Source organism: Mirounga leonina, unplaced genomic scaffold (assembly GCF_011800145.1).
Source record: "Mirounga leonina isolate KUSES-001 unplaced genomic scaffold, KU_Mleo_1.0 Mir_170, whole genome shotgun sequence".
NCBI lineage: Eukaryota > Metazoa > Chordata > Mammalia > Carnivora > Phocidae > Mirounga > Mirounga leonina.
Window position 1 is genome coordinate 37,511,360 of NW_023270433.1, and position 12,066 is coordinate 37,523,425.

The 12,066-nt window shown below is 43.6% G+C and overlaps 1 protein-coding gene and 1 long non-coding RNA gene across 3 annotated transcripts in view; one reads left to right on the plus strand and one right to left on the minus strand.

Moving 5' to 3' along the window:
- The window catches only part of LOC118018034, a 172,020-nt gene that overhangs the window by 55,677 nt on the left and 104,277 nt on the right, over nucleotides 1-12,066 (plus strand). The gene's annotated exons all lie outside the window — the stretch shown is intronic.
- TMEM215 (transmembrane protein 215) lies at nucleotides 1,075-2,199 on the minus strand. Its single transcript, XM_035016502.1, has one exon. The coding sequence runs from the start codon at nucleotides 2,197-2,199 to the stop codon at nucleotides 1,495-1,497; it is 705 nt and encodes a 234-aa protein (XP_034872393.1). The 3' UTR covers nucleotides 1,075-1,494.

Below are 12,066 nucleotides of genomic sequence, written 5' to 3' on the forward strand. Positions count from 1 at the left end.
ATTTTTAAGGGCATGGTTCTTAAGACTGAATGATTGCTGCACTTAAAGACTTGCAGAACTGGACCTGAAATATACAAAAGGGGTATGGCTAGAATTTTTGTCCTCAATTCCCTTTGGGAGAAAGTGGCTGAAACTATCTGATCATTGAAAATAAATCATCATTCTTTAAAGGATGCAAAATATTTTGATCTGCAAGATGAAATATACCATGATTTCTCTATATAATTCAATATTTCTCTTCAACAGGGACTAAATGGTATTTTGGCTGATTGCCCTCTTGTCTATTACAATTAAGCAAGTGAAATAGGAAATACATTTTAGGATCCCATTGTGCCTTTTTCCCTCAGCAGCAAAAGATTAAGTATGAAATAAAACAGACCCTGTCATGCAATGCTCACTGATTAGGTGAACTTAATAAAAACTGAGCTTTAGTTAAATCTAGTAGATTAACTCGTTTCATTGGCATTTATAGTCTTTGGGAATGTTGAATAAATGTACAAATAATGACACTTCCAGAAGTTTAGCCATTACATTTTATGTAAATTCTGCATAAAGTTCAAGACTAATGTATTGACTTCATAGTTTTCAGATTTTAAAAGGCATATAGGAATAGTTATTACCAGAACTCCCAGAAATGTTAAAGATACTTGTATACATATATAAAACCAATTTTGACTTGATGAACACAAATTCTAATCTATGAAAATATTACATCAAGTCATTTTGTACCTGATGAGGAAATTATACATGAATGATAGTAAATATTAAAAAACACTTAAGATAAAGACCCAGTAAATCAATTTAAACGAAGAGTTTAAGAAGGAACATAACCATCTAAAAATGTTAGTTTTTTACCTAGCTGGTCACACTTTACTTTATTTGAAATCTCTGATCTTGTCAGAGGATAATATAAAACTCAATTACATAATTCAACTGCCTTTAACTCCCCTTTCTCCAAAAACCATCCTACCTATGGAGGGAGTAGCTTTTCTATCTTGACTTTTTTTTCTTTCAGCAAATAAGTGTGAAAAGCTTTCACCAGATAAAAATCATTTCATACAATGAAGCACTAAATTGTTTTGTCTTTCAATTTATTCAGACTGAAAGCAGGTCAGTTTCCCTATGGCAAGCCCATGTATCATTTCATGCCTGATATCTGCAGCCCACTCTAGGTTTATCTTGATTTTAGCAGATGCTGAGTAGCACTTTCTGGGTTATTTTACAAAACATCCAACATGGTTTAAAAAGAAATTGGAACTGCTTCTTCTCCTACCCACTGCCTCTTCCAGTGTCCTTAACCCTCATCACCCTTCCCTAAAATGTGTCCCCAACATGCCTATTTACATGGCTTTCAGGCACCCGAAGCTTGCACACCCATCACATACCAAGTCAATTTCTAACAGTTTGAAGGCTGTTGGAGCAGGGCAGTTTCCTTCCCCTAGAAGCTGAATGTAGTCACGTTTCTATCAACACAGCGACTCTTGTATGCAAAGCTTAGACTATTGTCTCGTGATCCCACCTGCCTTGGCTCTGATTGATGTAGCAACAGTATCTGTCATAGGGACTGTTCTGCTTGTAGGAGCAAACGATGATACTGTCCTGGGGCACAAAGAAGATGCTGTCCTCAGGCTCCGGGCAATCAGATCTGTCCCAGGCTGAGCACTTGGCATCCAAGCCACTGTAGGCAAGGGAACTGCCTGAGGGACAGTAACCATCCAGGTATCTGGATGTCTCCTCCTGATGCCCGCTCTGGACCAGGCTCTGGCGTTCTCCTTCCGTGGGTGTGGGGGTGGTGATGTAACTGGCCACAGGCAGCTCTGTCTGCCCCTGGCAGGGAGGCTTCCCCCTGAGGCCTGCCTTCTTAGCCAGCTCATCTGAGCTTCCCTTGCCTGACTCCAGATCTGAAGGGGTCCTCAGCAGTTCCACCACATCCTTGTCCTTGGGTTTCCGGAAGCAGGGCAACTTGCGGACCCACAGCAGCTCATTTTCAGGCCACTTGGTGCATCCCTCGGTTTTCCTGGCCAGGGCAATGGCTGCGATGCCTGGTAAGCAGATGGCTGGCCCGATGGCCAGGAGGGGGATGTTTCCCAGCGTCTCTCCTTTCATCCCAGAGACAGTGAACATGAAGCCAAAGACCAGAAAGACACTGACCAGGGCCACCACCAGCCCAGTCCTCGGGTTTATGTCATCAGGCCGCATCTTTCACTCCATCCAGATTAGGGGCTGCTTGCTGGCTAGGGAGCAGCAGTTCTCTCTTCTGTCAGAAGCAAAACCACAGTGGGTTTAAAAAAAAAAAAAAAAGAAAGAAAAAAGAAAACTGAAGTCAGTTTCCCACCCACCAACTCTCTAGCTCTCTTACTCGTCTCTCTCCACTTGTCTGTCAATCACGGTCTCTGGGTCTCTGTTTCTTCCTCTGTTTCTCTCTCTCTCTCTCTTACTGCCTCTGTCTCTTTCATATAAACATCCACCGACTGGGGTCACTGAGGTACCTGAGGTTTCTTGCCGTCTCCCAGGAGCAGGGAAAGAAGCCAGTCTGAGTCTCCTTAGAAACCTCCACAACAGCTGTCCCCTCGGCTCTCTCCCTTGTTTCTGGAAGGAAAGTCTCGCTTTCCCCACTGACTCTGCATCCAGGAGGTGGGACGTGGGAGCGCGTCTTTCTCAACAGCGCCCGTCGGTCTCCAGAGCTCTGGGAGTGGAGTGGAGGCACAGCCCAGCGCCGGGCTCTGGTGCTGGAGGGAGGAAGGACTTAGTCTGGGAAAGAGGGAAAGCAGCGCGCGAGTCTGGCCTCGTTACATCACTTTCAGAGCAAGCTCAGAAACAAAGACGGACGCGCGGGGGCGCGAGGGGTTCAGACCCCGGGGAGAGCCACCCGGGCAGAAGAGGTTGCCCAGGGTCAAGTCGGGGTGCTGGGAGCAGCTGGGGATCGTTCCGCCGCTGCCTAGGAGGGCTGAGCAGTGCGGCAGCAACTGCCTGCGTGCCTGGGGAGGGTCTGGGGGTGCGAGTCTGCGGCTGGCGGGAGAGCGGAGCTCGGGACGATTTGCCCAACCGGACAGCCTGGACTCCGAGTTCAGGTCCGAGGGCCAGAGGGTGCTAGCTGGACATGGCCTTCGGGGACCTGGACCTTTCTCCAGTAACAAATCTGGGTGATCCGACCCGACTGATAGCAGAGCTCCCAGGGGGTTCTCTGACCGCGGGTTTCTCAACCGCGAGACTCTCGGGGCTCAGAGGGCTGCACTGCTCCAGGGTCTCGCTGCTGGCGGACTGCTCTGGGTCCTGGCGCTGGGCGGCAGCGGTGTGTGCAAAACCGCTCCGGCGGCAGAGTAGGCTGCGCTGCCAGAGCCCACAGGACCGGCTCCCAGGCTGAGATAGTGGTGAGGAGTGGGTGTCAGGTCTTGCTTGAGACTTTGGGGAGTCACCAGAGTCCCTCCCCCCTGGTCTTCCAGCTCCGGACCCTCGAGGAGGTGGCCTTGGAGACGGGATCCTACTCCAACACTGTGGTGGCGCCAGCCAGGCCGGCTAGGTCAAAGGAGAAGGGCTCTCTGACCCGGATCCCCATCCTTGCACTTCGCGCCTGACCCCCACCTAGCGAGGAGAAGGCAGGGCCTTGAATGGGAGGGTCAGGCCCACCAGCTCACCACACAGCTCTAGCTTTGGGCGATTCTCTCTTCCCTTGCAGAAGCTGGTGTGAAGAACCTGTTTTCTTCCCACCGCAGTGGGGGATAGATTCCTTTGGCCCCAGGAGCAAGACTGTTTTTCTTCAACAAGGCTGTCCATTTAAGGTAGATGAGGAATAGCGAGGAACGGGAAGGAGAGGAGGGTTCATTCTTTCATGTCAAGGCACTGCAGTGGAAAGAACTTTGAAAGAGCTTTCACATCCAGACCTTCCCCTGCTTAAACAAGCTATGTGTTCTTTGGCAAGTGACCTAACCTTTCTGAGAGTCAGTTGACCTATCTGCAAAATGAGAATAGTACTATCAAATGTGTGGGAAAGCATTATGAGAACTAAATAAATATAAAGCACAATGCTTGGTAAGTGGTCCTTGTTCACAAAGTGGTTGTGAACCACTATATATTTGCATAGTATGTCATAATCAACATAAGGCATGAGCCAAATCATAGAGAGCCTAACTGTGGGGCTAAGCACCTTCAATTTTATCCACTAGGCAATGAGAGCCATGGAAATATTTTCAGCAGGGATCAACACGAAAGCATTCCATTTTGTTGACTTGGTGACAGAAGATTAGAGGACAGGTTGCAGGGGGTAAGAGTGGAAGCAGGAAGACCTTCTAGGAGGACAGTTCAGTCAGCTGGGCAAGGCATGATATGGGCCTGAACAATGCAGAGACTAGGGGTGGTTAGAAGAAAGTGAATTTGAAGGATATTTAAGGGTAGAGTCAAGGATCTTGGATCAAAGGCAGTAAGAGGGTAGGAATCAAGGTTGACTCCACATTTCTCACTCATTCAACTGAGTAGATCAGGAATCAGACTCCTGATTTTCCATATCATCTATTGTGTGTGTGTGTATGTGTGTGTGTGTGTCCTTTGTACTCATGCTCATTAGATAGCTGCTGTATTTCTGGACATAGAATCATTATCTTGGGAGAAAGAAAGGGGAAAAGGCAAAGGGTAAAAGTGAGATGCCAGCAGTTTGACCATTTATATCAGGATATCAAACTTTATATCAAACTTTATATCAGGAAAATAATTGTTTTCTTGACATTCTCACCAAGTAGATATACATCTGGTTATATCTAGTTGGCCAGAGGGATGTCATATGGGTGACCTCTAGATGCAAAAGAGCCTGGGAAATCATGGTTTAATTTTTGACCAGGTTTATTGCCACTCTGAAAAACAATCAGGATTTTGTTAGCAAGGAAAACGAGAATGAATAGTGGAGGGGGGAGGGGGCAGCTAGCAGTGTGTGGGCCACAGTTACAGAACACGTCTCCCTTCTTGACACCTTCTCTTGCCCTGCCTTTACCAACACCATTCTATCCCAGTTTCCCTCCTATTCCCTGGCCACTCTTGTTAACTATTTTGTAAACTCTTCTTTATTTTATTTATTTTTATTTTTAATAAAACCCTTAGATGTCAGTATTCTGCTGGTTATACCCCTGTTGCTCCCTTTTCCTGATTTCTTTTCCTGCTTTATAATAGTTTTAAACACCGAGTGGGAGGATGCTGACTCCTAAATTTCTCTCTTTAACTTTGTCTTTTTTCTTCAGTTTCAGATTTGTAATACCTAATTTTCTGCTTGATAGCTGTCTGTATGGCACACAGACACCTCAAACTCAACATGACCCCAACTGAGCTCATTGGATTTCCTTCAGACTTGCTCTTTCTCATTTGACCCCAACTGAGAAGTTTGTAATTGTCCTCCATTCCTTTCTTTCCCTAACAACCTGCATCCAGTAAGTCACCCAAGTCATCATAGTCTTACCTCCTAAATCCCTGATCTTATCCTCTTCTACCTGTGACCTGAGGCAAATCAATTTTACCTCCCTGGGTTTTATTTTCTTGTGAAACAAGGACTTTGGATGAGGAGCTCGCTGAGGTCCATTTCAGCTCTATCATTCCATGGTTCTCTGACTGTCACTTCTGCAGGGTAGACTGATGTCATTGTCGTGTAGGTGCTGTGACAAAAGTGCTGGAAACCAGGTTGGATTTTAAAGAAGCACCATTGCTGAACAAAGACCTCTGCTCACTTGTAGGAGCATCTAATTCCATTCTGACTTTTAAGCCATGCAGTTTATCTACTTAAGCATTAGATAAGACCCATGCATAAAACCACAGGAAACTTCAATTACTGTTTAATTATAAGCCTGATTCTCAAAGCAGTTCCTTCTTAGAGGTAATTTCAGATGGTCTTTGAACAGCAGGTATACTTGCCCAAGCCCAGTAGCAAAAGTGGGTGGGTGGGTGGGGGGAGACATCATTCAGGGTCATAGTAATCAGAGACAGAAAAGGCATTCTTAGTATTTAATTCCTTGTACAGGCTGATTGCAGTAGGATTTTAAAACCTTAAGCAGGGTGCCTGGGTGGCTCAGACGTTAAGCGTCTGCCTTCGGCTCAGGTCATGATCCCAGGTCCTGAGATCGAGCCCCACATCGGGCTCCCTGCTCTGTGGGAAGCCTGCTTCTCCCTCTCCCACTCCCCCTGCTTGTGTTTCCTCTCTCGCTGTGTCTCTCTCTGTCAAATAAATAAATAAAATCTTAAAAAAACCCCAAAACCTTAAGCAGTTCTTGTAATTCTATAAGCATATATAGCTATGTACAAAAGCTTTTCATCAGAAGAGAAAAGAAATTCAGGTTGGAATGAGGCTTTGGCATGTGGGTGTTTGAGAAGGAAATGCAGAACCTTTTATTTCTGAAATCACAGAAAACATGGGATGCCAGAATTTGAAGATACTTTATAAAATATCTACTCTAACCCCCTTTATTATACAGATGAAATCCAGAAAGGTTCCATTCCTGCAATATTACTTGAGTATTTATTATGTGCTTGGCACTGTGCTAGGTGCTAGGGATATAAGTCAAATGGGATATGGTTTGCCTTTATAGAACTCACATTCATAGAGCAAGATATATGTATTAGTAGGATAGGATAGATTATGCCATGGCAACAAAAGACTTCCAGACCTCAAGGGCTGTATGCTCATACTATGTGTCTGTGATGGGTCAGCTGCAGCCCTGCTCCAGGTTGTCTTCACTCTGGTATTCAGGCTGACAAGGCAGCCTCCATTTGGGACATTGCCAGTCCATTGAATCCAGGCAACTGGAGGCCCTGCACTGATCCTTCACTTCAGTGGATTCTTTCTTTGGCTCCTCTAGCTATGCCCTTCCCTATAGGCCAAAGTGATGTGCCTCACCTGGACGCCTTCTTGCCCTTTCTAGACCATGTGATAGGTACCCACAAACCTAGAATTCCCTGCCCAAACAGCCCCATACCTGCTTCCAGGGCTTGTGCACAACTCTTTGCTAAGTCCATCCTCCCAAGTGTTGACTGTACTGCAGGTATGCACATCCGTAGGCCTGTGGGGTGGTTAAGGGACAGCTGTGTTTTTGAGTATGGATAAAGCTCTGGCATGCAAGATGGGGTGTCTATACTCTGCCTGTCAACCCCTTCATGGTTTAGAACAGAGCCGGGGATGGGAAAAGAAAGGCAGCATTCATTTTATTTTTGCCTGGAGCCTCACACATGTTAGAGACAGGTCTGGTTGAAGGTTTTGGGGAAAGGAGAGAGAAGTCCTAACTGTCTTAACAGGCTCCTAGCTGTTTATAGAAAATAGACTTAAGGTAGGTCAAGGGCAGAAGCAGGGAGAGCAGTTGAGATACTATTGCAACTGTCCAGGCAAGAGATGATAGTGACTTGAACTAGGGTGATAGCAGTGGTTGTGGCAAGAAGTGGGTCAGATTCTGGATATATCTTAACCTAAGCTGACAGTATTTGTTAATAGATTTGGGATGTGAGGGAAACTGAGTAGTCAAGGATGATTCCAATACTTGAGATTTGAGGTGGGAAATCAAGAACTTGAATTTGGACATGTTCACTTGATATATCAAAGTTGATAGATGTTGATAGAGTTGGTGTGCAGGTCTGGATTTTGGGAGAGAAGTCTGAGCTGGAGATAATAATTTTGGGAGGACCTGGGACATGGCTAGCATCAAAAGCCCTGGGACTACTGAGATAACTTAGGGATCAAGCATTGATAGGTTTGAGACGTCCAAGTACTAATTACTAAGGAACATCAACTTTTTGAGGCTAGGGAGATGAGGAGGAACTAGCAAGAGACTATGAAGGATTGTTCAGTGAGGAGAAAAAATGAAGACATGTCCAAGAAGCCAAAAGAAGAAAGCATTTCAAGGTGGGGGCATCAATTCTATTGATAGGTCATGTATGAAAAGGACTAAAAAATAATCACTGGACTTAGCAACATGAAGGTCATTGGTGACCTTTAGAAGAACAGTTCTGGTGGAGTGGATGGGGGTGAAAGCTTGAATAAAATGAGTCTAAGAGAGAATAGGAGAAAAGGATTAGAGGTGGAGAGCAGAGATAACTCAAAAGTGTTCTGCTGTTGAGGAGAACAGAGAAATGAGATGATAGCTAGAGGTGGCCATGTGGGGTCAAGAGAGAAAACTTTTTAAAAGATGGGAGCTCTCTTAGCATTTTGCTTGTAAAGATGTAAGAAATGTAAATTTAAATGGCCATTTTGTTAATCCATTAAATTTGTAAATATAAAAAATAACACCTATGCTGGGGCGTGATGTGCTAAGATGAGCACTCACATGTATTGATGGTGGGAATGTATTGGTACTAACTCTTGAGTGGAAGAAATATGTCCAGATATGACAAGAGCCTTTTAAAAGCTCCTACCTTTTACATGACCATTATATTGAAAACTGTCAACAATTGGTATGTACTAATGGACAGAACAGACCCAGGCACCATGTAAGTAAATTAATTGGCATTTACTTATCTCAAGGTGAAGAAGGAAGTCCCCACAGCTTCACCAGTGGACACACAGATGAGGATGGTAATGTCTGAGTAAGGAGGGTCACATCTAACCCTCTAGAAGCAAAAGAGTTTCTCTCTAGGTTTACCATATATACATAAGGCTTATTTTCATGAGTCAGATCCAGGCCTGCTCATAGCCTGGCCTCGTGTCTGCTGAGACCACCTGATATGACAGCAGGGTACAGTTCATGAAGCGTAAACAAAATCCTCATTATCATCCTCAGACTCCAATGGCCCACACAACTGGTATGAGTACTTTCCTGAACTCAGTGCTATGGAAACAGAATGGCAGCCACTTTGTGGAAATCTCTGAAAGTCAAACAAATTAAGACTTTAGATGAACTATTGCTGCACTGTCCAATACCATAGCCATTAGCCACAGATGGCTATTTAATTTTAAATTAATTAAAATGAAATTAAATAATAATCCAGCTTCTCATTTGTGCTATCCATTTTTTTTAAAAAAGATTTTATTTATTTATTTGAGAGAGAGAGAGACAGAGAGAACATGAGTGGGGTGAGGGGCAGGAGGAGAAGTGATGTGGGGCTTGAACCTGGGATTCCAAGATCATGACCTGAGCTGAAGGCAGATGCTTAACCAACTGAGCCACCCAGGCACCCTGATCCACATTTTTAAAAAAGATTATTTATTTATTTATTTGAGAGAGAGAGTGCACAAGCAGGAGGAGGGGCAGCGGGAGAAGCAGGCTCCCCGCTGAGCAGGGAGCCAGATATGGGACTCAGATCCCAGGACCCTGAGATCATGACCCAAGCTGAAGGCAGATGCTTAATCGACTGAGCCACCCAGGCACCCCTATATACTTAAGAATTTTTCAAAATTTCTACTCTTATTTTGTAATAAGAAAAAGTATTATTTTATTTTATTTTATTTTTTTAAGATTTTATTTATTTATTTGAGAGAGAGAGAATGAGAGACAGCATAAGAGGGAGGAGGGCCAGAGGGAGAAGCAGACTCCCTGCCAAGCAGGAAGCCCGATGCGGGACTCAATCTCGGGACTCCAGGATCATGACCTGAGCCGAAGGCAGTCACTTAACCAACTGAGCCACCCAGGCGCCCAGAAAAAGTATTTTTTTAAAAATTTTATTATGTCATGTTAGTCACCATACAATACATCATTGGTTTTTGATGTGGTGATCTGCGATCCATTGTTTTCGTATAACACCCGGTGCTCCATGCAGTACGTGCCCTCCTTAATACCCATCACTGGGCTAACCAATCCCCCCTCCTCCCTCCCCTCTAAAACCCTGTTTGTTTCTCAGAGTCCATAGTCTCTCATGGTTCATCTCTCCCTCCAATTCCCCCTCCCCATTTTCCCCTTCCTTCTCCTAATGTCCTCCATGTTATTCCTTATGTTCCACAAATAAGTGAAACCATATGATAATTGACTTTCTCTGCTTGACTTATTTCACTTAGCATAATCTCCTCCAGTCCCATCCATGTTGATGTAAAAGTTGGGTATTCATTTTTTCTGATGGCTGAGTAATATTCCATTGTATATATGGACCACATCTTCTTTATCCATTCATCTGTTGAAGGGCATCTCGGCTCTTTCCACAGTTTGGCTATTGCAGACATTGCTGCTATGAACATTGGGGTGCATATGGCCCTTCTTTTCACTACATCTGTGTCTTTGGGGTAAATACCCAGGAGTGCAATTGCTGGGTCATAGGGTAGCTCTATTTTTAATTTTTTGAGGAACCTCCACACTGTTTTCCAAAGTGGCTGTACCAACTTGCATTCCCACCAACAGTGTAAGAGGGTTCCCCTTTAAGAAAAAGTATTTTTAAAAATAGAATGGTTGGGGCGCCTGGGTGGCTCAGTTGGTTAAGCCACTGCCTTCGGCTCAGGTCATGATCCTGGAGTCCCGGGATCGAGTCCCACATCGGGCTCCCCGCTCAGCAGGGAGTCTGCTTCTCCCTCTGACCCTCCTCCCTCTCATGCTCTCTGTCTCTCATTCTCTCTCTCGCAAATAAATAAAATCTAAAAAAAAAAAGAATGGTCACCTGCACATATTTAGCACTCAATAAATGGTAGTTGAATAAAAGATTCATGAATATTTGAAAGACTAAGTGAATAAATTCAAATTTTCTTAACTTTACATTTTCCCTAAATTCATCCTGCCCCCTTGCTCACTCCAGCACTTCCTCATAGGATGGAAAAGAATGTGGGGCGCCTGGGTGGCTCAGTTGGTTAAGCGACTGCCTTCGGCTCAGGTCATGATCCTGGAGTCCCTGGATCGAGTCCCGCATCGGGCTCCCTGCTCGGCAGGGTGCCTGCTTCTGCCTCTGACCCTCCACCCTCTCATGTGCTCTCTCTCTCTCATTCTCTCTGTCTCAAATAAATAAATAAAATCTTTAAAAAAAAAAAATCTTAAAAAAAAAAGAAAAGAATGTGGAAAAATTGGGAAAACATAAAAATTGAAAGAAAACTAATAAATTTTCATGTTGAATTGGGATTGGACTTTGCCATTTCTTTCAAATTTATACTAATCATTTTTGAGATTTCTTATAAGCCTGTTTTCAACATAGAAAATAATAAATATACTATTTCTCCCCCTTTTGACTTAAACATGATTGTTTTGATGCACGTGGTTAGAGGCTTGACTCCACCCCCCCACCCCCCACCTTTCTTGGCTGTAATTCTGACTCATTTATTTAACAGATATTTATTGAGAGCCTCTAACTTACCTGGTTATGTTCATGTTTCCTCTATGCCTTCTCCCATCTTTTCTACCTCTTGGGAAGTAACTAAGATCTTTAGTAAAAGCTACATTTATACCTTTTTTATTTCACTTGGGACCTTCAGAGATGTAAAGTAGCTTCGATTGTTTATCCAGTGCTGAATTAACAGAGTTTTAAAAATTCTTGCAGCTCATTAGCGCTCATTAGATTGTGCAGAACACAGTACAAAGTACAAAGAAAGCCCAGAATTTTCACTAATCTGTTCTTAAGTTAAAAAATAAAGCTGGTGCAAATGAAAGTATTAGATTAATGGTTCCAAAGATGAAAACCTTTTAGGTATCTGAGTGGTTCTGGCCAAGCATCCATTTGCTCTCCAGGACTGAGCTTATTCAACAGCTTAGATCTTTCTTCATGTTGTCCTTCTTTTGATTCTGTACAGGGTCTTTGGGAAGGGAATAAAGAAAGGATTAGAAGATGAATTGTTAGGAATCATGAAGAGCTGGGAGTAGAGAATTCTGATGTGGTTTGATCCCCAAACTAAAGATTGATTTAGTTTTCTTACTCTCTTGTCCTTAGATTAAGCATAGTGCACTGACATGTCCAAGTTTTGATTATATATGCTTATAAAAACCCAGAGACCATCAAATCATTTTATTATTATACTTAACAGACACTAAAAAGGTTTCTTTAGAAGCAATCAGTCATATGCCCAGATATATAAATAAGGATGTTGATTACAATGTTAATTTTAATATGGAAAAATATGAAATGATTATATAAATTATGTTACATCAACACACTGGGATATTTTACAATCATGATAAATTAAGTTGCAAATTGGATCAAGAT

Coding starts and splice junctions, on each gene's coding strand:
- TMEM215 (XM_035016502.1), bottom strand. CDS start 2,199: ATGCGGCCTGATGACATAAACCCGAGGACTGGGCTGGTGGTGGCCCTG.